At 41.7% G+C, this 27,147-nt stretch overlaps 1 protein-coding gene across 1 annotated transcript in view; it reads left to right on the forward strand.

Moving 5' to 3' along the window:
* LOC128070146 (nuclear RNA export factor 3-like) overlaps positions 1-13,739 on the forward strand; it is a 55,643-nt gene extending 41,904 nt beyond the window's left edge. The window contains 1 exon segment of the mRNA XM_052663449.1: positions 13,552-13,739. Within this exon segment, the coding sequence (XP_052519409.1) occupies positions 13,552-13,739 (188 nt within the window).
* Positions 13,740-27,147: the final 13,408 nt, after the last annotated feature.

Raw genomic sequence — 27,147 nt, forward strand, 5'->3', positions numbered from 1 at the left:
ATGTATATAAGTGAACAGGTGATAATGCACTGGGATATTAGCATGCTTGTGTGTGTAAGTAAAAATGTAAGCATGCTTATTTGTCTCACTTTTTTTTTTTTTTCTGCCCATACCATGTGCCTCATGGCACTTAGTTTCTGGACCAGGGATTGAACCCAGAGGCCACAGCGGTGAATGTGTGGAGTACTAACTACTGGACTGCCATGGAATTTCCATATGATTTTAAAAGCACATCTGACCCTAAAACAACCAAGGTTTGAACAGTGCAGATCCACATAAATGCAGATTTGTTCAATACCAAGTACTACACAATATGTATTAGTTGTGAGGTAAAATCCTGGATTCACAGGAACCTGATATTCAAAGAGTAAACCATATGTTATATATATTTAAGTGCACATGGAGGGTCCATACCCCTAACCCCTGCATCACACAAGGGTCAGTGACATTAGTATATTTGAGTGAATGAATTTGTGAGAGTGTATATGAGTAAACGTGTGAGTTGCTTTGTGCATGTGAACACACTCCTGTTTCTGAACATGTTAATGTATATGTGAGTATGAATGTAGAACGTAAGCATGACAATGATTGAATTTGCCAACACATTCACGTGAATGTATTAGTATTTACTGTGAGTGAATAAGTGTATGAGCATGTCTGTGCAAGTGAATGTGACCTTGTACATGTATATAAGCACATGTGAGAGTGACCATGGTGCCTATTCAAATATGAGTTTGCATGCGTAAAGTGAATGGGACTTTTCCTATGGATGAGTGAATTTGTGACCATGGACATGAATGTTAGCATATTTGTGTGTATGCGAATGAATTATGTGTGTGAGCATGTAAAAGCAGAGTATATTGCTGTGAGCTAATGTGCAAGTGTGTTTATGTGAGTATATTAGAGCATCTGTGTGTGTGTGTGTAAATGTGTGAACTTAATGTTAACTGTGAGCATATTCATCTGTAAGTATATGAATACGATGTTCTTTGTATGTTGTACCTGGGGAAATGTATGAATATGTGATCAGGAACATATAGGAGTGTGTGTGTGTGTGAATGTGAGCAGGTTTGAGGGAATGCATGTATAAGCATGCATTTTATTGAGTAAATGTGTTCAGTTCAGTTCAGTTGCTCAGTCATGTCTGACTCTTTGTGACCCCATGGACTGCAGCACACCAGGCCTCCCTGTCTATCACCAACTCCCGGAGTTTACTCAAACTCATGTCCATTGAGTCAGTGATGCCATCCAACCATCTCATCCTCTGTTGTCCCATTCTCCTCCCGCCCTCAATCTTTGCCAGCATCAGGGTGTTTTCAAATGAGTCAGTTCTTCGCATCTGGTAGCCAAGGTATCAGAGTTTCAGCTTCAGCATCAGTCCTTCCAATGAATATTCAGGACTGATTTCCTTTACGATGGACTGGTTGGGTCTCCTTGCAGTCCAAGGGACTCTCAAGAGTCTTCTCCAACACCACAGTTCATCGATTCTTCAGCGCTCAGCTTTCTTTATAGTCCAACTCTCACACCCATACATGACCACTGGAAAAACCATAGCCTTGACTAGATGGACCTTTGTTGGCAAAGTAACGCCTCTGCTTTTTAATATGCTGTCTAGGTTGGTCATAACTTTCCTTCCAAGGAGTAAGTGACTTTTAATTTCATGGCTACAATCACCATCTGCAGTGATTTTGGAGCCCAGAAAGTTAAAATCTCTCACTGTTTCCACTATTTCCCCATCTATTTGCCATGAAGTGATGGGCCAGATGCCATGATCTTAGTTTTCTGAATGTTGAGCTTTAAGCCAACTTTTTCACTCTCCTCTTTCACTTTCATCAAGAGGCTCTTTAGTTCTTTGCTTTCTGCCATAAGGGTGGGGTCATCTGCATATCTGAGGTTATTGATATTTCTCCTAGCGATCTTGATTCCAGCTTGTGCTTCATCTAGCCCAGTGTTTCTCATGATGTACTCTACAAATAAGTTAAATAATCAGGATGACAGTATAAGCAGGGTAGCCAAGCCTTCACCCAAGGCTTGGCCAAATTAATCCAGGGACCACCTTTTTCTCATATGCCCCTGATTTGAATGACAAAAAGGATAATGTATCCCACTCTCTCCCAACTAAGGGATCAGGTGTAAACAGATCAGTATCTGAAAGACACTGGTGAAGTGCCTCAGAGATCATGTGTATTATCTACATCTGACAATCCTCAGGCTTTGACCTTGGTCCATGCTCCCTCCCTCTGACCCTAGATGCCTACTGACATGCTACCTTGCTTAAAACAATGGGAAAATGTGCTTACTGTTTTTAAATTGCTGCTGTTAGCCTTTGCTGAAATACAGGAGAACATGAGGTAGCAAGTTATGAGGTAGCAACTCCCATGACATCTAAGACTCCCATGACATCTAAGACTTCCATGAGGGAGCAAATCTCCTGACACCCACCAGTGCTTGGCCCAACTGACCCAAAAGTTATCATGCAAGGGGAGTTGTCTGTGCTCCAACACCTGAATTCTCCTACACCCAGTCCTCTGTCCCTCAGTCTCCTCCCTAGGGGCCCCACCTAGAAGCACTGTCTTTATCAGGTAAGGTACAAGATCTTGCTCTCTGCCTTCTCCATGTCAGCATCCCAGCCCCTAGGTACACACTCACCCTGGAACATGTGCCCCACACCTTATCCCCTCACATTCTGGAGAGAACAATGGAACAAAAGGAAAGCAACAGTCACCTGATTCACCTCCAAAACTCAGGGCCCATGGCAGTGACCTTGGTTTTCAAGGAAGCTCCCAGGGCAAACATGTTACCCTCACTGGTTTAAACACAGGTGCCAAATGCTCACAGTTGTGTGCTCTTTAGGGTAGAGTTCCTGGAAATTCAGTATTAGCATTCATTAACCTTATAGATTTCATATGTAGTTCAACCTCCTCTGTGTGTGTGTGTGTGTGTGTGCATGCACTAAGTTGCTTCAGTCATGTCTGAGTCTGCAACTCCATGGACTGTAGCGCACCAGGTTGGTCTGTTCATGCGATTCTCCCAGCAAAAAAACTGGAGTGGGTTGCCATGCCCTCCTCCAGGGAATCCTCCCAATCCAGAATTGAACCTGCCTCTCTTATACCTCCTGCATTGGCAGGAGGCTTCTTCATCACTAGCGCCATCTGGGAATCCTTTGTTCAACCTTCTATACAACCTCTATTCAGTGTACCCTTTCTTTGTCATTGATTTATGGTTCCAGGTGGGCCCTGGGCAAGAGAATACTACTCCTATTCTGTGGAATCAGGGTGGGTTTCCTGTCACATCGAGCTGTGTGGTCCAGGCTACCTGCCCTTTCCAAGGGTAAGGCTCAGAGTGAATACAGAAATAAACTGACTCATTAGCATCATGGTGGCTTGTGTTTATGTTTCTTCACCATTTCTCATGTCTGATCTAGAAATCTCAATGCTAGGCTAGTTTGGATTTTATTTGACAGCTAATGTGATTACAAGTTCTTGACATAAACAGGCTTGATTTATAAAGATCATGCTGACTGCAGTGTGTTGAACAGACTAGAGGGAACAACACTAATATCAGGGAGTAAAGAAGTTGGGATGTTGTTGCAGTAATTCAGGAGGAAGATGTCGAAGGGCTGCCCTGGGAGTGGCTTATGATCAATGCAGAGATGAATACAGAGGTGGGATGTTTTCTGGAGGTTGAACCAACAGGCAAGCAACTGGGTCTGGGTAGGTGAGGTAGACAAAACAGAGATCATGTGCTCAGTTTTTAACAAACTCAATAGAGTAAGAAGCCAGGGTACAAGAGCCTTCCCCATAAGGCCTGACTGATGGAGCAAAAAATTTTACCTTGAGCAGCATAGCGCCCTTGGCCTGCATACTCATTTCTGTGGGTAGTGCTCCTGCAGTCACACCAGGGTGTGTGCTTCAGGTGTAGCTCCTTCTCAAGGGAGTGTAGAGAGAGCAGAAGGCCTCTCGCATGTGAAGCCAGAGAAGTGGGAGAAATTCCAGGATCAGAACAAAACACCTGGTGGTTAGAAGCCTGGGAGTACCCCATTGCTCATCTCTACAAGTCAGGAAGTTGGGATGTCAAGAGGAAAAACTGTAGAGCCTGAGGGAGTACCACTGGTAAGTTTACATGGTGGGGCAGGTTTTCTGTGTTTCAGCTCTATTCAAGTTAACACAAAAGTGTCAAGTGGCATGACCTCCCTGGTGGTCCACTGGTTAGGCGTATGTGCTCCCTATATAGGGTGCCTAGGTTTGATCCCTGGTCAAGCAACTAGATTCCAAATCGAGATGATTTGGAATCACAACTAAGAGTTCGCATGCCTCAATTAAAGGTCCCACGTGCCCCAAATAAAGATCCCACATGCCACAACGAAATATTCCACATGCTACAACTAAAAAGATCTTGCATGCTGCAACTAAACAACTAAAGACCTGCATGCTATAACTAAAAGATCCCACCTACCACACGGAAAAACCCCTTGTGCTCTAACTAAAGTTCCTGCATGTGGCAATGAAGATCCCACATGCCACAACTAAGCCCAACATAGCCAAATAAACAAATATTTAAATAGTAAACATACAAAGATTCACTTAAAAGCCTTCACCTGGTTACAAATGAACATACCTATGAAACAAAAACAGATTACAGGCACAGAGAACAAACTTCTGGTTACTGAGGCTGGGATGGGGGCAGGTTGTAGGAGAGGAATGGATTGGGTGTTTGGGACTAGCGGATGCAAACTATTATACACAGAATGGATAAACAAGGTCCTACTGTATAGCACAGGGAACTATATTCACTAACCTGTGGTAAACCATAATGGAAAAGAAAAGATAGAATGTCTAAATACGTAAAATGAGTCACTATGCTGTGCACCTAAAACTAGCACAACACTCTATCATCTAGACTTCAATTAAAAAAAAAAAACCCAGTGTGCAGAAGCATCAGATGTACACGATGTGATGCCAGCACCCTGTCTGAAACCTTCAGAACCATTCTCATAGTTTTTGCTGAAACAGACAAGTCACTGGTCATCAGTAAATGTCACGTTATTTCCCAGACAATAAACAGAAGACCCTGGCTGTAACCTTTCCGAGGCTGTACACATTCTTTCCCCAGCTCCCTTCTCTCCCTACTGTGAGTGAGCCAGAAGAACATGGTGAGGAAGCCTCCTCTTCTTCCCCAGCTTTTATCCAGACGATGGGGTACAAACACTGGGTCCATGCCATCAAGCAGGATGAGGGAGTGGGGTAGAAGGGGCAGGCATTCTGGCAAGTGGAGAGGAGGGGAGGCAGGCAGCAGGCAGCCCACAGAAAAAAAGATTAGTTCAATCCCCTAAACAGCCCCATCTTGGAATCAGCATGGACACAGCTCTCCATGTTGGTAGGGATCCAAACGGGCAGCTGATTGCCCTGGAAAATGCAATCTTCCACCTTCAGTGCCCTCCTGAGCTGAGCTAACCAGTCTACATTCTCCAGCACAAAGTCACATTTTCCCACCTAAGCTGGGACTGTCATTTTGTTATTACATCTGCATCAACCTTGATCTGGTATACAAGTCTTTTTAGGGCTAGCAAATGGCTTGACACTGAGAGAGCCATCTGGCCATCGAGCAACAAAATCATTTCAGATTCTTGGGCCTCAAGAGTGTCATCTCAAAGACATTCATTCTGGAAGCAAGCATTTCTCTTGTTAATCACATGCTTTTAGACTGGAGATGTCTTGGATGAGGACAGGCAAGTACCCAGTCTGAGCCCTGCAGAGAGTTGGCCTTTCCAAAGCTTTCTGACATGCTCACTCAAGATACATGAGACCTTCAGCAGGGACAATTCCTCTCAAAGGGCATGTGAATGGGAACAGTCCCTGAGCATCACTGTGATCCTATAGTACTTGCAGACGATGGCAAAGCCCTCCAATGTGCTTGTGTCTGTTCACACTATATTCTATAAGGTCAATACAAGTAATGAATTAGTGACTACTAAAACACTGCCCCCAAAGGAAATAAAGGGTTAGGTTCCTGTGAGCCTCTGGTCACAATTTCATCAATCAATCAATTTATTAACTTGTTTTATAGCTGTTTCTATCTAAAGATACAATTTAATTAGAAACTCAGAATTTGTAAAACCATTTATATTAACAAAATGATAAAACCTTCTGAAAAAAGACTCTAGAGTCTGTCCAAGTCTAAATCAATGGACAATTCCATTACTATCTCCAGAGATTCCTTCATCGTTGAGGAATTAGTAACCTCTGTTATGCCCCAGTGGCATCTCTGACCACCCATGACATTTAAAAGTTGCCCACAGGCCACTGATGCAAGAAACTACCCTTTCTGGCCCTGTACTACATATGATTATAGAATAGCAACTGTCAGCCACATACTGGGCCATCCTCATAATAGAGGTACTCAGAGACCCTGAGCCAGTGAATCCTATTCTCTGAAAATGGGTATGTTGAAACCCTAACCCCCAATGTGACTGTATTTGGAGATATTGCCTTTAAGGTATAACTAAGATTAAGTGAAGTCCTAAGTATGCAGCTGTAATCCAACTGGAGGGCATCCTTATAAGAAGAGGAAGAGATCCCACAGAGCTCTCACTCTCTCCCCACACTAAACAAAGTAAATACCATGTGAGGACACAGTAAGAAGACAGCTGTCAGTCAAGGACAAAGGTCTTACCAGAGTATAAATTCTTTTACCAAATTCTAGATTTCCATTGGATTAAACTGTAGGCCTTTGTAACAAATTCTTTCCTCCCTCTGTATTCAAATTTTCTGATTTCTTTCTCTTGGATCCTTTTTGCTTCTTTGTCACTGGATATACCTTGTGTGTCTGTAATGGGGGAGGTGTCACCGCTGGAAACCTGGTGGAATACAGAGCAGAGAGCAGGGGGTGAGGAGGCTAATTGCGAGGTGGGACGGGGAGCTTGTTCTTCCACAAAGACTCGCCTCTCAGGTGAGAACATCTTGGAAAGGGAAGCTGGAAAGGTGGGAATTGATCAGGGGCACCGAGCGTGAGAGTGGCGAGAAGAGAAGCAGCCCAGCAGCTCGACTCCACGAAGCATGCTGTGAACCAATCCCTTGGCTTCTAAGAGCAATGGGTCTAATGCACATCCGGCTGCCAAATAGGGAGGAGGAAGCCTGGTGCACAACTGGCTATGCCCACCGTGATGCCATAGCGAGGTTAGCAAATCCTGCAGATGCCAAGATTCATTCAAAAAGATGCCAGATCCTGCCTCCTAACATGGGTTGGGCACCACCCAGCCCTCTGCTCATTCTGGTCCTTGCAGTCATTGCTGGCTCAGCTTCAGCTTGAGCTCCCTGGAAGCTGGAGAGGGGTCAAGGGGTTGGAGGCCTGGGGCATCTCGTCCTGCACCTACCTTCTGTAAGAATGCAAAACCTGCTTTATGCTTAAAACAGCTTATGCTCAAGAATTTTCTTTGTGTGGTGAAAGGAGTCATTTGACTGCCCAGGTTGAATTATGAAAGATCTGGACACCTTTGAGAAATCAAAAGATAGTTGACTGGGGGTCACTTCCAGACCTTTGGGCTTCCAGTAAACCAGAGTGCCTCTCCTCTGGAAGGGGTAGAAGGGGGTCAGTCAATGCACTTTATGATAGGGCTCTGGCGCCTCATCAAGACAGAAACTGGGCTCTCAGACTGCCCCCCCTCCCTTAGCTAAGGGAGGCAAAGGTGAAGTGAGGGTTCTTGGCTGCCATCATAGAAGGGAAAAGAAGGCAAAGGTCAGTGTATCAGATCTTCAGGGCAATTGGCCCCTGAAGATGAGGCCACTCTAATGCTCCAGCGTTTTGGCCCCAACATGTAGAGAAAAAAGCCTGACATTTTTGTTTTTGTTCTGGTTTAGTTTTTGTTCTTGGGTTGGGGAATGTGAGGTAGACAAGACTCAGTTTTTAGCAAACTCAATAGAGTGAGAAGCCAGGGTGTAGTGAATGTGTGCTCAGGAGTCCTCACCACAGAGTGTGCAAGATGGAGCAGAAAAGTCAATCTTGAGCAGCATAGTGCCCTCTGGCCTGCACACCCATTTCTGTGGATAGTGCTCCTTCAGTCACACCAGGAAGTATACTTCAGGTGTTGGTCCTTCTCAAGGGAGTATAGAAAGAATAGAGGCCTCCGGCCTAGGAGGCCAGAGAAGTATGAGAAATTGCAGGATCAGAGCGAAAAGTCTAGAGGTTGGGAACCTGGGAGTACCCAATTGCAGGTCTTTGTAAGTCAGGAAATTGCAATCTCGGGAGGCAAAATGTAGAGCTTGGGTAATGCCACTGGTAAGTATACATGGTAGGGTTTGTTTGCTGTGTTTTAGCTCTATTCAACTTAATACAAAAGTCTCAACAAAAAAGATCTCATATGCTGCAACTAAAATATCCTGCATGCCTCAACTAAAAAGAACTCGCATGACCCAATTTAAAGATCCCCCATGCCACAATTAAGATCCCACATACTTCAACAAAGATCCCACATGCCACAACAAAGATCCTGCATACCATAACTAAAAGATGCCCCATTCCATTATGTAAACAACTGAAGATCCCACACAGTGAAACAAAGATTCCTCATACTGCAGCAAATACCCTGCATACCACAAATAATGGATCCTGCATGTCACAACAAAATGATCCCACAAGCTGCAACAATGATCCCAAATGCCCCAACTGAAAGATCCCGCATGCTGTGAGTAAACAACTAAAGATCACACATGCTACAACAAAATATCCCACACACCACTACAAAGATCCCACATACCACAACTAGAGGATCTTGCATGCTGAAACTAAAGCTCATGCACACTGCAAAACAGATCACCATGCCACAGCTACAGATCCCACATGGTGCATCAAAGATCCCCCGTGCTGCCACTGAAGACCCATATGCTGAACAAAGGTCCTGCATACCACAACTAAAAGATCCCTTGTGCTTTAACTAAAGTTCCTGCATGTGTCAATGAAGATCCCACGTGCCACAACTAAGACCAACATAACGAAATAAATTAAACAAATATTTAACAATTCAATATAAAAAAAGATTCATTTATAAACCTTCACCTGGCTACAAATGAACATATCTATGAAAGAAAAACAGATTACAGATCACAGAGAACAAACTTCTTGATACCAAGGCGGAGGTAGGGGGAGGTTATAGGAAAGGAATGGATTGGGATTTGGGGACTAGCAGATGCAAACTATGATACACAGAATGGATAAACAACAAGATCCTATTGCATAGCACAGGGAACTATATTCAATATCCTGTGGTAAACCATAATGGAAAAGAATATAAAAAGATGTCTATGAATAACCGAGTCACTCTGTTGTGTACCTGAAACTAATATAACACTGCTATACTTCAATAAAAAGAAAAACCCTCAAGTGTGTAGAAGCGGCTTACCTCCAACATATGGATTCAGATGGACACAATGTGCTGTCAGCACCCTGTCCAACCGAAACCTTCACAACCATTTTCATTTACATAGTTGTTGCTGAAACAAAGAAGTCCCTGGGTCATCAGTAAATGTCACATTATTTCCCAGAGAACAAACAACAGAGAACACCCCAGCTGCCACCTTTCCAGGGTCATGCCTTCTATGACACACATGTAGACGTATCTAGTCATGAAAGTGAAAGTGAAGTCGCTCAGTCGTGTCTGACTCTTTGCGACCCCGTGGACTGTAGCCCACCAGGCTCCTCTGTCCATGGGATTCTCCAGGCAAGAATACTGGAGTGGGTAGCCATTTCCTTCTCCAGGGGATCTTCCCAACCCAGGGATCGAACCCAGGTCTCCTGCATAGCAGGCAGACACTTTATCCTCTGAGCCACCAGGGAAGCCTGTACACATTCTTTACCCCATCCCCTTCTATCCCCATGGTGAGCCTGCCAGAAGCATATGGTGAGGAAGCCTTCTCCTCCTTCTCCCCAGCTTTTATCCAAGGACTGGGTCCATGTCAACAGGCAGAATGAGGGGCTGGGCTACAGGGAGCAGGCATTCAGGCAAGTGAAGAGAGGAAGCATACAGGGGGCAGTCCACAGAAAAAAAGCATTAAGTCCGTCCCCTAAAGAGCCTCATCTTGGAATCAGCATGGACACAGCTTTCCATGTTGGTGGGGATTCATCCAGGGGCAGCTGATTGCCATGGGAAAAGTAATCTTCCACCCTCAGTGTCCTCCTGAGCTGAGTTAACCAGTCTACTCCAGCACAGTCACATTATCTGAGCTGGGACTAACATTTAGTTGTAACATCCAGATCAACCTTGCTCTTGTATACCTGTTTTTAGGGCCAGGAAATGGCTGGACACTGAGAAAGAACTTTCTGGCCCTTACCAGCAAAATCATTTCAGATTCTTAGGCCTCAGTGGTGTCTTCTCAAAGACATTCATTCTGGGAACAAGCAAGCAAGCATTTCTCTTGTTAATCATGTGCTTTGAGGCTGGAGATGTCTTCAGTGAGTAAACACAAGTACCCAGCCTAAGCCCTGCAGAGAGCTGGCCTTTCCAAAGCTTTCTGACTTGCTCACCCAAGATATCTGACCTTAAGCAGGGATGTTTTTTCCAAAAGGGCATAGAAACAGGAAGAGCTGCTGAGCAGCACTGTGATCCTATAGTACTTTCAAACGATGACCAAGGAATATCAGTCCCTGCAATGTGTTTGTGTCTTTTCACTCTATATTCTATATATTCTTAAAGTCAATACAAGTAATGAATTAGTGACTACTAAAGCATTAATCCCAGGGGAAATAACGGATTAGGTTCCTATGAGCCTCTGGTCACAATATTTTCATCAGTCAATATATAAACTTGTTTTCTATTACTGTCTATAAAGTTTCAATTTAATCCAATTAGAAAACCAGAATTTACTATACTGATTTATATTAACAAATCTTACAACAAAAGACTCTAGAATCTGTCCAGATCTAAATCAATGGACACTTCCATTAGTGTCTCCAGAGATTCCTTCATTGTTGAGGCTCTAGTGATCTCTGTTATACACATCCCAGCATCTCTGGACCACCCATGACACCTATAAGTTGCCCATAGGGCACTAGTGCAAAAAACTACACTTCTTGGCCCTGTACTACAAATGATTATAGAGTGGCAACCATTGCCCATATATTGGGCCATCCTCAAAATAAAGGTACTCAGAGACCCTGAGCTGGTGAATCCTATTCTCTCAAAATGGGTATTCTGAAACTCTAACCCTCAATGTGACTATATTTGGAGATATGGCCTTTAATGGCTAATTAAGATTAAATGCGGAGAAGGCAATGGCAACCCACTCCAGTACTCTTACCTGGGAAATCCCATGGATGGAGGAGCCTGGTAGGCTACAGTCCATGGGGTCGTGAAGAGTCGGACACGACTGATGTGACTTAGGAGGAGGAGGAAGATTAAATGACATCATAAGCATGGAGGTGTAATCTAACAGGAGGGTATCCTTATAAGAGTAAGAGATACCACAGAGCTCTCACTCACTACCAACACTAAAAAAAGAAAAGACCATGTGAGGACACAGTAATTGAGACCTGTCTGCCAAGGACAACATGTTACCTGGATAGAAATTCTTTTAGCAAATTCTAGATTTCCAACTGGACTAAACTGTGGGCCTTTGTATCAGTTTAAATTCTTTCCTCCTTCTGTATTCAAGTTTTCTGATTTCTTTCTGTCTCATCCCCTTTGCTTGTCACTGGATATACTTTGTGTGTGTGATGGAGAAGGAATCTTCTCTACATTACTCATATTTATGCATTTCTTCCTTCAGAGAGCCTCAACTCTGGTTCATTAGGGATAGCGGCCTCCCTTAGGACAACGGTTGTGTAACAAGTTTTAAGCACTCTGGGTTTGATATGATTTCATCACTGGGTCACAAAAGTGCAGTGATCCTTTTCCACTATACCTAGAATGATCAGGACTTTTACTTCAAAAGAGACATAGGTAACAGAGTGGCACAGCAGAAGATTGCTGGGTCCCCAAGCCGGAGAGGGGTCTACTGAAACCACATTCTGGTGTGGTGCTGCCACTTAGGTTGCATTGAAATCATTTTATTTATTTATTTATTTTTTGTCTTTTCTGTCTGTACAAAATCACTCACAGTATTTTAGATGTCAAGCAGTACAAGTTTACACCTTTGAATTTTATCTCCATTTAATCACGAATGGTCCAGCCCTTCTGGGTGGTTATGGGGAAAGGTTCAGAGACCCAGTGACTCACCTCTTGGATAGCCCAGGAAAGGTGGGCATTACAGGAAAATGTAGGACATGTGGGGGTTGCATTCTGGAACAGGATGAATCAGAAGGGTCTGTGGGAAGAGGGTTTTGCAGTATTAAGTGGGTGAGGTAGCCCCTGATTCCTGAGCCAGATGTGATTGGGTTCTCTGAATAATTCCGCTGGCTGACAAGGAAACACTATTCAGGAAGAATATGCAGGAATGCATCTGGATGCACTCAATAAGGAGAGTCTGAAGAGGACACTCACCATCTGGTGGAGTAGAGCGAGGAAAGAAACTTGGGATTAGGCCATTGAAGGTCCTCTCAATTATACCAGATATCAACTCAGCAAAATATATTAATATTAGTCCTCACCCCAACACTGGCCACTCCCTGTAACAAGTGCCCACCGGCATGTGCATAAGTACACACACAGGAAACATTACACAAGACTGAGGATGAGGAGAACTTAGTCCCTGGACGTGGATACATGGACCCGTTGGCAACAGTTCTCCAACCCCTGTGATTTGGTCACTGTTAGCTAGCACAGTAACATAGGCAATGAAACAAGGGGCTCCATCTCAAGTGGACATCCCCATCCCTACCACCAATTCCTCTAGGACTGGCAACCAGGCAGGGTGCATGGGCAAGGGTTTAAAAGACCAGGCTGACATCTTCCCCAGCCGTCTCCTTCTAAAAGTTTGTCTACTCACCCACGGCTCCCCAAGCCCCTGGCAGCTCGGCAACTCCTGATAGCTTACGGTGAACGATGTCGGATTCATGATCTCTGAAGACGAAGATTCAGCTTCGGGACCAGGGACCAGGCTTGATTACTCAAGAGCTTTTGTGTAGCAGAGTTTTATTAAAGTAAGAAAAGAGACAGAGAAAGCTTCTGACAGAGACATCAGAAGGGGGGAGGGAGAATACCTCCCTTACTAGTCTTTAGCAAGTAAATTATATACTTTTTAATAAGTTATTATAATAATTCAAAAGAATGTACCAGACTCAGTCCCACAATTTACATTTTAGGATAACAGGATTAGAACTTAACAACAGAAAGATCCTACCAGACCCACTCCCATTATATACATTTTAAGATATCAGGATTAGTCAGAAGGTTTTCAGGAAGGACAAACTGTCCTCAAACAGGATACATTATTGTTATATAATCCTTAGTACAGAGTTTAAATTTAGCTGTTTGTTGTGTAATCATCAGTTCTGGGCTTAAAGAAAAAAAACTTACAGACTAAGAAATGTAGAGAAAAAAAGATGTTTGTCCTTTCCTCCTCCTTGAGAATTCCAGACCCCTCTCTCCTTGGGGACCCCCGGACTTCTTATCAATGTGCCTAGGAATTGACTCTCTCACTCCTGCTTACCAATTAAAGAAGTGCAGAGCGAAGTCAGGAGCATCAGAGGAGAGGTTAGATGTCAAAGTGGACTTTTCAGGTGGAATTGTGGTCATCACCGTTCAAGAGCTGCATCCTGGTGAGCTGCAGATGCACAGGGACTCGCTGCTCATCTGGGCTCCACTGCTCTGAGTTGGACAACACTGGAGACTGCTCCAGACCTGGGAGAGGACAGAGGAGGGGGTGAGCGGGCTAACCATGACGTGGGGCGGGAAGCCTGTTCTTCTGCAAAGGCATGGCACTAAGCTGAGACCATCTTGGAAAGGGAGGTGGGGAAGGTGGGATCAATCAGGGTCCCTGAGCCTGGGTGCGGAGAGTAGAATACTCCACAAAGCATGCTGCAAAGGAATCCCTGGATTCTAAGAGCGGTAGGTAGGATGCACTTCCAGCAGCCAGCTAAGAATCAAAAACCCTGTGCACAACTGGCCCCGCCTGCACTGATGAAATCATGAGGTAAGCAAATCCCACAAATGCCAGGAACCAATCAGAAAGATGCACGGTCCTGCCTATTATGGTTTGGGTACTGCCAAACTCTCTGCTCATTCTGGCCTCTGCTGTCATTCCTGGCTCAGCCCCAGCTCCAGGTCTGTGGCAGCTGGAGAACTGGGAGAGGGGTTGGCGGTGTGGGCACCTCATCCTGCACCTACCCTCTGTAAAAAACACAAAATCTACTTTTTCCTTTAAAGAACTTATGCCCAAGAGCTTGCTTTGTGGGTTGAAATGAGTAAATTTACTGCCAAGGTAATCGTGAAAGATCTGGACACCTTTGAGGTAAACCAGAGCGCCTCTCCTCTGAAAGTGGTGGAAGAGGGTCAGCCAATGCATTTTGTGATAGGGCTCTGGAGCCTCATCAGGATGGAAAACTGGGCTCCCAGACTGCCTCCCTCCCTTAGCTAAGGGAGGCAAAGGTAAAGCGAGGGTTCTTGGCTGACATCATAGAAGGGGAAAAGAAGGCACAGTTCAGTGCATCAGATCTTGAGGGCAGTGCATCAGATCTTGAGGGCAATCAGCCCCTGGAGAGCAGCACACTCTTAATGCTCCAGTGTTCTGGCCCCAACACGTAGAGAAAAAAGCCTCACATTTTCATTGTTGTTCTCCTTTAGTCGCTAAGTTGTGTCACTCTCTTTTGCAACCCCATGGACTGTAGTCTGCCCAGCTTCTCTGTCCATGGGATTTCCCAGGCAGACTACTGAAGTGGCTTCTCATTTCCCTCTCTGGGGATCTTTCCAACTCAGTGATCAAACCTGAGTCTCTTGCATCTCCTCCACTGGTAGGCGGATTCTTTACCACTGAACCACCATGGAAGTACTCTAAATGGATTAAAATCTGCTTTTTTGGAATACACTGGACTGGCCAAAAAGTTTGTTCGGATTTTTCTGCAAGATGTTATAGAAAATTCGAACGAATTCTTTGACCCAACCCAGTGTTTAAACCAACTGGTATGTAAAAACTGAGTTTGGTGCTCTCTGGCTTTTCAGCTAATGGGTTACAGCCTGCTGTAAAGAAGTAAAATGAGGCCATCTTCGGTTCCTTTATATAGCAGTGTCTGTGTGGGAAAATGAATGGGTGAGCCTGTTCAAGTATGAGTGTGCTAACAGGAATATATTTGTGTGATTAAGGAAATGTTTGTGCATGCATGAGTGAACAACTGACATATCCATGGATATTACCGTGTTTGTTTGTGAGTGTAAAAATTTAAGCCTGTTCACTTGTCTGATTTTTGCGGGGGTGGGGGGGCATGTTGGGCTTCCCTGGTGGCTCCAATGTTAAAAAGTCTGCCTGCAATGTGCAAGACTTGGGTTTGATCCCTGGGTCAGAAAGATCCCCTGGAGAAGGAAATGGCAACCCACTCCAGTATTCCTGCCTGGAGAATCCAGTGGACAGAGGAGCCTGAAGGGCTACAGTTCATGGGGTCGCAAAGAATTAGACTCAACTGAGCGACTTTCACACATATGTTGTGCAGGTTGCAGGATCTTAGTTCCCCAACCAGGTAATGAACATGGGGCCACAGCAGTGATACTGCTGAGTACTAACCACTGGACTACCAAAGAATTCCCCTGTATGATATTTTAAAAGTACATCTGACTCTTAAACAATAGGGTTTGAACAGTGCAGGTCCACTTATATGCAGATTTTTTCAATCGCAAATACTACAGTACTACACAATATATGATTAGTTGAATCCATGCATGCAAAACCCTGGATTCACAGAAACATTATATTGTGATGGTAGATTACATGTTAAATATATTCAGATTCACATGGATGGTCAGAACCCCTAACCTTTGCATCACTCAAAACTCAACTACATTAGAATATTTGAATGAATTTTGTGTGATTGTGAGTGAATGTGAGAGTGTCTTGGTGAGTGTGAGCACATTCCTACTTCTGAGCATGTTAATGTGTATGTGAGTGACTATGAGTATATGGATGTAAGTATAACTGATTTAATTTGGCATCACATTCAAGTGAATGTGTGAGCAGTTATTATGAGTGAACAAGTGTGAGAGCATGTTTGTGCCAGTCAATGTGACCTTGTGCATGTCTATAACCACATGTTTGAGAATGAGCATGGGAGCCTGTTTAAATAAGAGTTTGTATGTTGAAGTAAATGGAACTTTTCATATGGATGAGTGAATGTGTGACCATGGGCATGAATATTAGCATATTCATGTATGTGACATGAATTCCTGTTCTTGATCATGTGAAAGTGGAGTATATTTCTGTGAGTTAATGTCCAAGTGTGTGCATATGAGTACACTTGAATACCTCTATGTGTGAAAATGTGGGAACTTCATAGTAAGTGTGAGCATATTCACCTCTGAGAATATAAGTATGATGCTATTTGTATCTTCTACATGGGGAATTGTATATGACTAGGATCATATTTGAATGTGTGTAAGTGAATGTGTGAGCTAGTTTGAGGGAACGTATGTGTAAGGACATTTTCATAAGTGAGTATGTAACTGTTCATTTGTGTAAGCTTGTTAATGTGTGAGTATTTTTGTGAAAACGATATATGTTTGTGTTTTTATGTGAGTCATCTGTGTGTGTAGGTATAAGCTTTGTGATGCCTGTGAGAAAATTTGTATTCACAGAAATACATGAAAATGCTCCTCTTTCTGAATATATTAATATGCACATATAAGAGCATCTTAGTGTATTGCTGTGCGCATATATGTGTCTGTCTGTGAATGAATTTGTAAGCATGTTGATGTCTTAGTGGACATGTGAGCATTTTGTATAAGGGAATGTGTATGGTTACATGAGTGTGTCTATGAAAGTAAATGAGGGAGCACGCTACGAAAGTGAACGTGTTAGTTGCTCAGAGGCATCTGACTCTTTCTGACCCCATGGACTGTGACCCACAAGGCTCCACTGTCCATGGAATTCTCCAGGTTAGAATACTGGAGTGGGTAGGCATTCCCTTGTCCAGGGGATATTCCCAAGCCAGGGATCGAACCCAGGTCTCCTGCATTGCAGGCACATTCTTTACTATTTGAACCATGAGGGAAGACCAAATGTGTCTATACATATGAATAAATTGGTGAATATGTTTTCAGTCTGTGAATATGCTCCAATAGTAGAGAATTTACGTCTGTTGTGCATGTATATGAACGTTTCTTGTATCTTAAGTGAATCTGTGAATGTGTAAATATGAAGAATATGCTGTTGATTTGAGTGACTAGTGACCACAAAGTATCTGTGAGCATGTCTATGTGCAATTGATTAGATGTCAGGGTGTCTATGTGTATGAAGGAATTTGTAACCATACTTGTATGTGTGACAATGTCTGTACACATGACTGTGGGAACAACTTTAGGATAAGTATGCTCATGCATGTAAGTAAATGTATGAGTGACACACTGTATGTGAGGTATATTCGAGTATGTGAGTGAATGTATAACCACGTTAACTTGAGTCTATCTGTATTTGAATATGTCCATGTGTCAGTGTGTCTATGTGTGTGTGCTCATTCCTCAGTCCTGTCTGACTATTTGTGACTCCATGTAGCCTACCAGGATCCTCTGATACATGGAATTTTCCGGGTAAGAGTACTAGAGTGGGTTCCCATTCTCTTCTCCAGGGAATCTTCCTGACCCAGGGACCGAACCAGTGTCTCTTGCATCTTCTTCACTGGCAGGTAGGTCCTTTACCACTGCAACACCTAGGAACCACAGAGTGTCTATGAATAGAAATCTGTGAGCATGTTCATTTGAGTGAATGTGTAACCTGTAGAGGTATGTGAGCATCTCTTTGTGTAAGAGTGAATTGAGCCTGTTCATATGTCAGTATGTTAATGTGTTTTTGTGTTCATACATATAAGTGAATTTGTAAGCATGTTCATGCTGGTAGCATGTTCACCTGTAAGTGAATGTGTAACCATGTTCATTTGTGTCAGATTCTTAATGTGTACATCTGCTTTTGAGTCACTGCATGAGTGTATGTGTGAATGTTGATCATATGCATGTACATGACTGTTAATGAGTATACTTGTGAGTTTGTGATCAGGTTCATCGTATGTATATGTGCACTTGTTCATCTCTGTGTGCAAAGTACTGTGTGAATATATACATCTGATCATGTTTCTGTGTTTGAATGAAAATGTAAGCATATCATGTATGTTCATGACTATGAGTGAATGTACGCTTTATATTTTTGTTTTTCTACATTTTTTCTGAAGCTAATGTGCAAACAAGTTTGTCAGTAAATGCATGAGTATACACACACATGCACACATCTATGTGTGCATATGGAAATGCAATGTTAAGTGAATATAGCAACATGTGTGTGTTAATGAGTATATAAACATGCTTGTATGTAGGGGCACGGTAATATATGTGTTTTTTTCTGTGAGTGAATGTGATGACACTTGTATATGACTAAATGTGTGTTCCTTGTGTGGAAGTGATAATGTGAAGACATTTGTGTTTTGAGCATGTGAATGTGCAAGTGTTAAAACTTGTATTTGTGAAAACATAAATTTGTGTGTTCATTTATATGTGAGTGTGTATTTGTATATATGTGAGCATGTTCATGTGTGTAAATCAAGGCATGAGTAAGTTGGTGTGCTGAAGGTATTAATGTATTTTTCATTACTGCAACTGAATGTATAAGCAAGATTATATACATGACCATGATGTACAATTTTAAGTGAAGTTGTAAGTGTATGTGGGTGTGCCTGTGCACATGAATTCATTTGTGAGCAAGTTCATGTGAGTGAATATATCAATAGGTTTATTTCTGTTTGTTTATGTATTTAAGTCTTCATCTGTTCATGAGTATGTAAGTGAGTTTATGTGTGTGACTGAATATGATTATGTACACTTATGTCAAATTTTCCTTTGTGTAAATAAACGAGAGGTTTTGTGTGTTTTAACATATTAAAACATGAATACATTCATTAGGCACATGTTTGAATACGGTTTACGTCTGAATGAACATGTAAGTATTTGTGTGACTATACTGAAATGTGTGGTAATGTGTGTATATGGTCATGTATGTGATGGCAGTCATGTATGGATTAACATATGGACACTTGTGTGTGAAGGAATATAGAAGCAGTTTCATGTGAGCATGTTCATGTCATTTAATGTCAATGTCTTAGCTTACATGACTGTGTGAGCATCCTGATTGGATGTGAGTGTATCTAGGTGTGACTGAATGAGTGTGCATGTTTGCACATCTAAGCATGTTAATTTGAGCATGTTCATTTGTGTGTATGAATGTAAGAATGTGCTCTTATGTGTGACTGAATGCATGAGTGTGTTCATGTGGGAGTGATTGTCTGTAGGTGTACATTCATGTGCAAGTGGGGATGAATGTATGACTGATATTTTCAGAGTGTTCATGTATGTGAGTAGATGTGTTGATATGAATGTATGTAAGCATATCTGTGTGCAAGTGACTGAGTGTGGGTCACTGTGTTTGACAGCATGTGAGCATATTTTTGTATGTGACTGAGTTAATATGCATGTACATGTGTCTATGATCATTCATGTTAATGTGTGAACTTGACATCTGGGTAAATGGCAACTATATGTGTGAGCACACTTGATTCAATGAATATGCAAGTATGTCTGTGTGTGACCTCATTTATGTGTGAGTGAATGTGAGTATATCAGTCCCTCTGTGTGGAAGTACCAGCATGTTCATGTGTGGAAATGTGTGAGTGTGTTGAAAGAAAACGTAAAATCATGGGTTAGTGTGTTCACAAGTGAATTTGTAAGGATGTGTGTGTTCATGTGAGACAGTGTGTCTTACATGTGAATAAATTTGTGAACATATTCATGTGAATGAGAGAATGTGTGCATTTGCGGTAGCATCCATGTGTCTACTCATGTGTAAGAATTTAGAATGTACCTGTTAGTGAATGTGTTATGTCTGCATATAAGCATGAATTGTTTTAGGAAATTTGTAAGCATATGCATTAGTGACAGCAGGTATGTGTGTGTGAGAGAACACACAGATGTTTGTACACAAGTATGTAAATATAGAATTAAGACTGGACATGTGATTTGTATAAATCATTATATGTAAGAGTATATATGTGAATGAGTTTGTAAATATATGTGTGTGATTCAATGTGATAGCACTAGAGTGTATAATCATGTTGAGATGGGGATTCACATATGTGTGACTGAATATATGTCTGTGTTTGTATGTGTGTTTATATACATTAATAAGAGAAAGTATCAGTGAGTGAAGATGAGCATGTATGAGTGTGTTCTATGTGTGTGAATGAATCTGTGGGTATGTTTATATAAGCAAATTAATGTGTGAGTAAGTCTGTGGGATTGAACATGTGAACATGTGGATGTAAGTGTGTTCATGTGTGTTAGTAAATTTGTAAGCATTCAGTGAGTGAATGGGGTTCATCTTATAAGCATGTTCATGTGTGAGTGTATTTATATAGTGATTGTATAAGTTTTTATAAGTATGAGCAGGTTCATGTACAAGTGAACACATGAGCATGCTCCATTTATAATCACATTATTTTTTGGAAGTTGAAGTGTGAGTCTGTACATGTAAGTACAAATGACTGTCTAGTGTGTCAGTGATTTTGTGAGTGTGTTCATGTGAGTGAATGAATGCATTATCATGCTCATGTGAGTGAATTTTCAAGCATGTCTGTGTAAAAGAGAGAATATGTGAGACTATGTATGTGCCTATGAGTTAATCTGTCATATGCCCTTTTGAGTGAGTGAATTGTGACAATGTTATCATTAGTGACACTGCATGTGCATGTATATTATCAATTTTGTGTTTGAGAAAATTCATAAGTTTACTTGTATGTTTGAATACACATATATGTATGAGTGAATGGTAATCAAGTTGTATACGCAGTATGTTGATATGCATCTGGGACAGGGTATGTGTAAATGAGTGTGTTCAAGTGAATTTTAAGCCATGTTTGTTTCTAAGTGAATATATGAATGTGTGTGAGCATAAATTAAAGAACACACATGAGTATACATATATGAGTGTCGATATATATGAGTGAATGAGTATGTGGTTATATGAGCATATTTGGGTGTCTAAATGTATGAGCATTTCATGTTTGCAAATGGTGGTTGGAGTATATTTGTTTGAATGAGAGAATGAACATGCATATGTGAGTATATAAGTGTATCCATTAGTGAGTAACCGAAGAGAATGATCATGTCAGTGAATAAATGTGTGTGCATGTCTGAAATTAATGAGTGAGCTACATTCATGGTTAAGTGTGTTGCTGTTAGTATATTCGAGCACTTTATACATATTTATACCTATTCATGTGTATGACTAAATTTTTAAATTTGTACATTGATGATTGTTTGTGTGGATGAGTTAATGTGTAAGCATAATAGTTTGTATGGGGTTGCTGATGAGAGAGTCAATTCCTAGGTAGGTTGATAAGAAGTCCAGGGTCCCCAAGGAGAGAGGGGTCTGGAATTCCCAAGGAGGAGAAAAGGACAAATTTTTTTCCCCTCTACATTCCTTAGTCTTAGTCACATAAAATGGAAATTGAAACTGTAATCAGAAATCTTCCAGCAAACAAAAGCCCAGGTCCAGACGGCTTCACAGATGAATTCTACCAAAAATTTAGAGAAGAGCTAACACCTATCCTACTCAAACTCTTCCAGAAAATTGCAGAGGAAGGGAAACTTCCAAACTCATTCTATGAGGCCACCATCACCCTAATACCAAAACCTGACAAAGATGCCACAGAAAAAGAAAATTATAGGCCAATATCACTGATGAACATAGATGCAAAAATCCTTAACAAAATTCTAGCAGTCAGAATCCAACAACACATTAAAAAGATCATTCATCATGACCAAGTGGGCTTTATCCCAGGGATGCAAGGATTCTTCAATATCTGCAAATCAATCAATGTATTTCACCACATTAACAAATTGAAAAATAAAAGCCATATGATTATCTCAATAGATGCTGAGAAAGCCTTTGACAAAATTCAACATCCATTTATGATAAAAACTCTCCAGAAAGCAGGAATAGAAGGAACATACCTCAACATAATGAAAGCTCTATATGACAAACCCACAGCAAACATAATCCTCAATGGTGAAAAAGTGAAAGCATTTCCCCTAAAGTCAGGAACAAGACAAGGGTGCCCACTCTCACCACTACTATTCAACATAGTTTTGGAAGTTTTGGCCACAGCAATCAGAGCAGACAAAGAAATAAAAGGAATCCAGATTGTAATACATTTGCACCTTTTCCAAATGCAGATTCTAATCCAGGAGCCAATCAATGTAATACATCACATTAACAAATTGAAAAATAAAAACCAAACCACTCTCCAACATAAATCACAGCAGGATGCTCTATGACCCACCTCCCAGAATATTGGAAATAAAAGCAAAAATAAACAAATGGGACTTAATTAAAATTAAAAGCTTCTGCACAACAGAGGAAACTATAAGCAAGGTGAAAAGACAGCCTTCAGAATGGGAGAAAATAATAGCAAACGAAGCAACGGACAAAGAATTAATCTCAAAAATATATAAGCAACTCCTGCAGCTCAATTCAGAAAAATAAACGACCCAATCAAAAAGTGGGCCAAAGAACTAAACAAACATTTCTCCGAAGAAGACATACAGATGGCTAACAAACACATGAAAAGATGCTCAACATCACTCATTATCAGAGAAATGCAAATCAAAACCACAATGAGGTACGATTTCACGCCAGTCAGAATGGCTGTGATCCAAAAGTCTACAAGTAATAAATGCTGGAGAGGGTGTGGAGAAAAGGGAACCCTCTTACACTGTTGGTGGGAATGCAAACTAGTTCAGCCACTGTGGAAAACAGTGTGGAGATTCCTTTAAAAACTGGAAATAGAAGTGCCATATGACCCAGCAATCCCACTGCTGGGCATACACACTGAGGAAACCAGAATTGAAAGAGACACATGTACCCCAATGTTCATCACAGCACTGTTTATAATAGCCAGGACATAGAAGCAACCTAGATGTCCATCAGCAGATGAATGGAAAAGAAAGCTGTGGTACATATACACAATGGAATATTACTCAGCCATTAAAAAGAATGCATTTGAATCAGTTCTAATGAGGTGGATGAAAGTGTAGCCTATTATACAGAGTGAAGTAAGTCAGAACAAAAAACACCAATACAGTATACTAATGCATATATATGGAATTTAGAAAGATGGTAACGATAACCCTATATGTGAGACAGCAAAAGAGACACAGATGTATAGAACAGTCTTTTGGACTCTGTGGGAGAGGGCGAGAGCGGGATGATATGGGAGAATGGAATTGAAACATGTAAGTTATCACATGTGAAACCAATCTCCAGTCCAGGTTCGATGCATGATACAGGGTGGTCGGGGCTGGTGCACTGGGATGACCCAGAAGGATGGGATGGGGAGGGAGGTGGGAGGGGGGTTCAGGATGGGGAACACCTGTACACCCACGGTAGATTCATGTCAATGTAAGGCAAAACCAATACAATATTCTAAAGTAAAGTCAATCAGTCGTGTCCGACTCTTTGTGACCCTGTGGACTGTAGCCTACCAGGCTCCTCTGTCCATGGGATTCTCCAGGCAAGGATACTGGAGTGGGTTGCCATTTCCTTCTCCAAAATAAATAAATAAAATTAATTAATTAAAATAAATAAATTCACTGTTATTTTAGATATTACAAAAAATAAAAATAAAAATCACTGGCCTTTCCCTGAGCAAGGCTCTCTTGCAGATATTCAGTTTACCTTCCTTTTCCAATATCCTATCCTTTTTAAAAAGTCAATACCGTGTATACTTCTCCTCAGAGCAAACCATGAGGTCGTTACCTGCATGTGCTGTGTGGTTCTCTTTATGTCCTGATCACATAGTAGTTTTTATTAGAGTCTTTGTGTGTGTCTTTATGTGTGTGTGTGTATCTTATTTCCCATGAAAGTCTGCAAGTTCACTTTCTCGCATCAGTAACTGCATCCTCCCTGTATTTCTTCTCATTAAAAAACATTCTTGGGGCTTTCCTGGTGGCTCAGTGGTAAAGAATTTGCCTGCCAATGCAAGAGACATCAGAGAAGGCAATGGCACCCCACTCCAGCACTCTTGCCTGAAAAATCCCATGGACAGAGGAGCCTGGTGGGCTGCAGTCCATGGGGTCGCTAAGAGTCAGATATGACTGAGCAACTTCCCTTTCACTTTTCACTTTCATGCATTGGAGAAGGAAATGGCAACCCACTCCAGTGTTCTTGCCTGGAGAATCCCAGGGACGGGGAAGCCTGGCGGGCTGCCATCTACGGGGTCGCACAGAGTCGGACACGACTGAAGCGACTTAGCAGCAGCAGCAGCAGCAAGAAACATGGGTTCTATCCCTGATCCAGGAAGATCCCACATGTCACAGAGCAACTAAGCCTGTGTGCCACCACTACTGAGCCTGTGCTCAAGAGCCCAGGAGTCACAACTATTGAGCCCATGTGATGCAACTACTGAAGCCTGCGCACCCTAGAGCCCATGCTCTGCAACAAGAGAAGCCACCCCAATGAGAAGCCCGCACACCACAACTATAGGGTGTCCCCTGCTTGCCACAACTAGAGAAAAAACCCACGCAGCAATGACGACCCAGCAGAGCCAAAAATAAAATTATTCCAAAAAAATAAAATAAAAGCCAACTATTTTTGCCATGTACCTCATAATTTTTCCTGTACCTCATAATTCCACATTCAGATTTAATCTCTGAATCCCTACTCTCCTTTAACAAATAAACACAATCAGGGTTTGTGTAAGTTATACTAAAAAGCAGTTTTAACACCTTACATCTGAGAAGATAAATTAGAGAAGTCATTTTATGTAACTGGCATTGTAGAAGTCTGAGTGGAAAAAAAATCAGGTTACAGTTGATCAATTCCATTAAATGTTGCCTAGGTGTTCTTAATAAGCAAGAAGCCACTTTACCTTCCTTGGTGCACCTTTCTCTTTTTTAGAAATTTCAAACCCAAGAGAAAATGTTGTTTGAACTATTTATTTCTTAGCTTGTGAACCCGACTAACTTGAGCCACTGGTTTGTTTTGAGGTATTATGGAATTTTAAAGAAATGAGCCATTCTCTAGTTCACTCTTTAGGATGTGGACGTATTACATCCACTTAAAAATCTCTTTTGACTTTATAGACTGGGCTAGCATGGAAACCAGAGCTGAATATAGCATTTACTGAGGCAGCATCAGTTTCTACAAAAGAAGATAAGAACCCACCTCAGCTCTTCAGTCAGCATCCATGCTCCTGATGTTGTTTGTGAGAATATTGCCCATTACAGTGAATTGATTCCCCTAGTCTTTGTGTCTTCCACATGAAGTATACTGGGTTGAGGTGGAACAAAATGGGTCAACATGCTTTAGTAGATAAACCACCACCAAGGCTGTTTATCAATACTGACGTGACTGAAGTAAGACAAAGGGCATTTGGAACAGGGTGCAAATGTATTCAAGTGCATAAACCAATTCCAGGCACTGTTAGGTCTGGAAAAGTTTCCCTGTGGACCTGTACATCCTATTTAGGAGTCAGCTATGGAAATGAAGTCAGAGTGACCCTACTTGTTTTCCATTTGATGCAAATATATTCAGAGAGCTTTTTTTCCCACTGAAATGTACTAATATGGCAACTTGCTTATGCAAAACTTCACTTTAAGTTTCTTAAAATTAAATAAAAATGCTTATTTTGGTTTGAGGATTATGTGCGGATCTTAATTTACAAAATATACTCTCTGTCCCAGCCTACTGATCAGAAAATGGCCATCCTCCTCCACAGAACTAGTAATAATCATTTCATTCTCACTTCAACTCTTTAATGTAGGTATTATACTTTCTATTTTCCAGCCAGGATGGGGAGATAATGTAGTAGAAATCAGAGCTTAGACTCTGAAGCCAGACTGGCTGGGTTTGAATTTCACCTGTGACACTCACTAGCAGTAGAATCTTAAGCAAGTTACATAGCTTCACTGTGCCTCAGTTTCCTCATCTCTAAAATAAGATAATAAAAGAACTTTCTTGTAGGATATAATGAGTTAATTCATAGAAAGCACCTAAGTTATTATTGCCAAACATACAATCAATGCTCAGAAAATGGAAGATCTTCTTCTGGATTTAGGTGGCCATTTGTTTCTGGCCAGTTAATCAGACACATGAGAAGGAAAAATATGGATCACTGAAGCAAAGTAGAAGAGAAAACATAGGTCATGGGGGCAAACTGGCCTTACGCATAGTTCCTGAAGGGGCAGGTGTACAGAAGGGGTAGAAAATGCAGTCCAGAGGGGGATTTAGTGCCTAGGATATTCCCACATGTGTCTGCCTCAGTCAGAAGCTCCGGGAATCCAGGAGATGAGAAAAGGCCCTTTCCTACACAGGTCCCAGGAAGAGTTTAGAACCCCAAGTAAATCCCCTACATACGAACCTTCAAGTTGCTAACTTTCAAAGATGCAAATGCGTGTTCCATTGATGTCTGGCATGAGTGAAATTGCAGCTTGCCCTCCATCTCCTATGGCTGAGGATCCTCCAGCTCTACCATCTCACACCTCTTCTTCCTCCTCCACTCAGTAACTCTTCTTGCCTGTTCACTCCATGCCAGCCCCTGTATACCCTGTGTTGTACTGTACTAATGTACTTCTCAAGGTACTATAAGATTAAAAATGTTTTATTTTCTGTGTTTGGTTTTTTTATGTATTATTCATGTGAAAAGTATTATAAACCTATTACAGTAAATACTATATAGCCAGTTGTGTTAGTTGGGTACCTAGGCTAATTTTGTTGGACTTTAATAAACTGGACTTATGAAAGTGCTCTCAGAACAGAACTCATTCATATGTAGGAGTTTACTCTATACAAATTACTAAGCTCAATGAATCTCAATAAATTCATTTTAAATGTACTACTTTATCCTCTTGATTTAGAAGCAGCAATGTATGAAACAACTAATTGTTCATCATAGTTTTTCTTTGGAAGACCTGAAGCACAGTTTCTGGCTTACCCAGTACAGGTGTCAAGCCCTTAAGTTACATGAAACCACCTTATCACC

Source organism: Budorcas taxicolor, chromosome X (genome assembly GCF_023091745.1).
Source record: "Budorcas taxicolor isolate Tak-1 chromosome X, Takin1.1, whole genome shotgun sequence".
Taxonomy (NCBI): Eukaryota; Metazoa; Chordata; class Mammalia; order Artiodactyla; family Bovidae; genus Budorcas; species Budorcas taxicolor.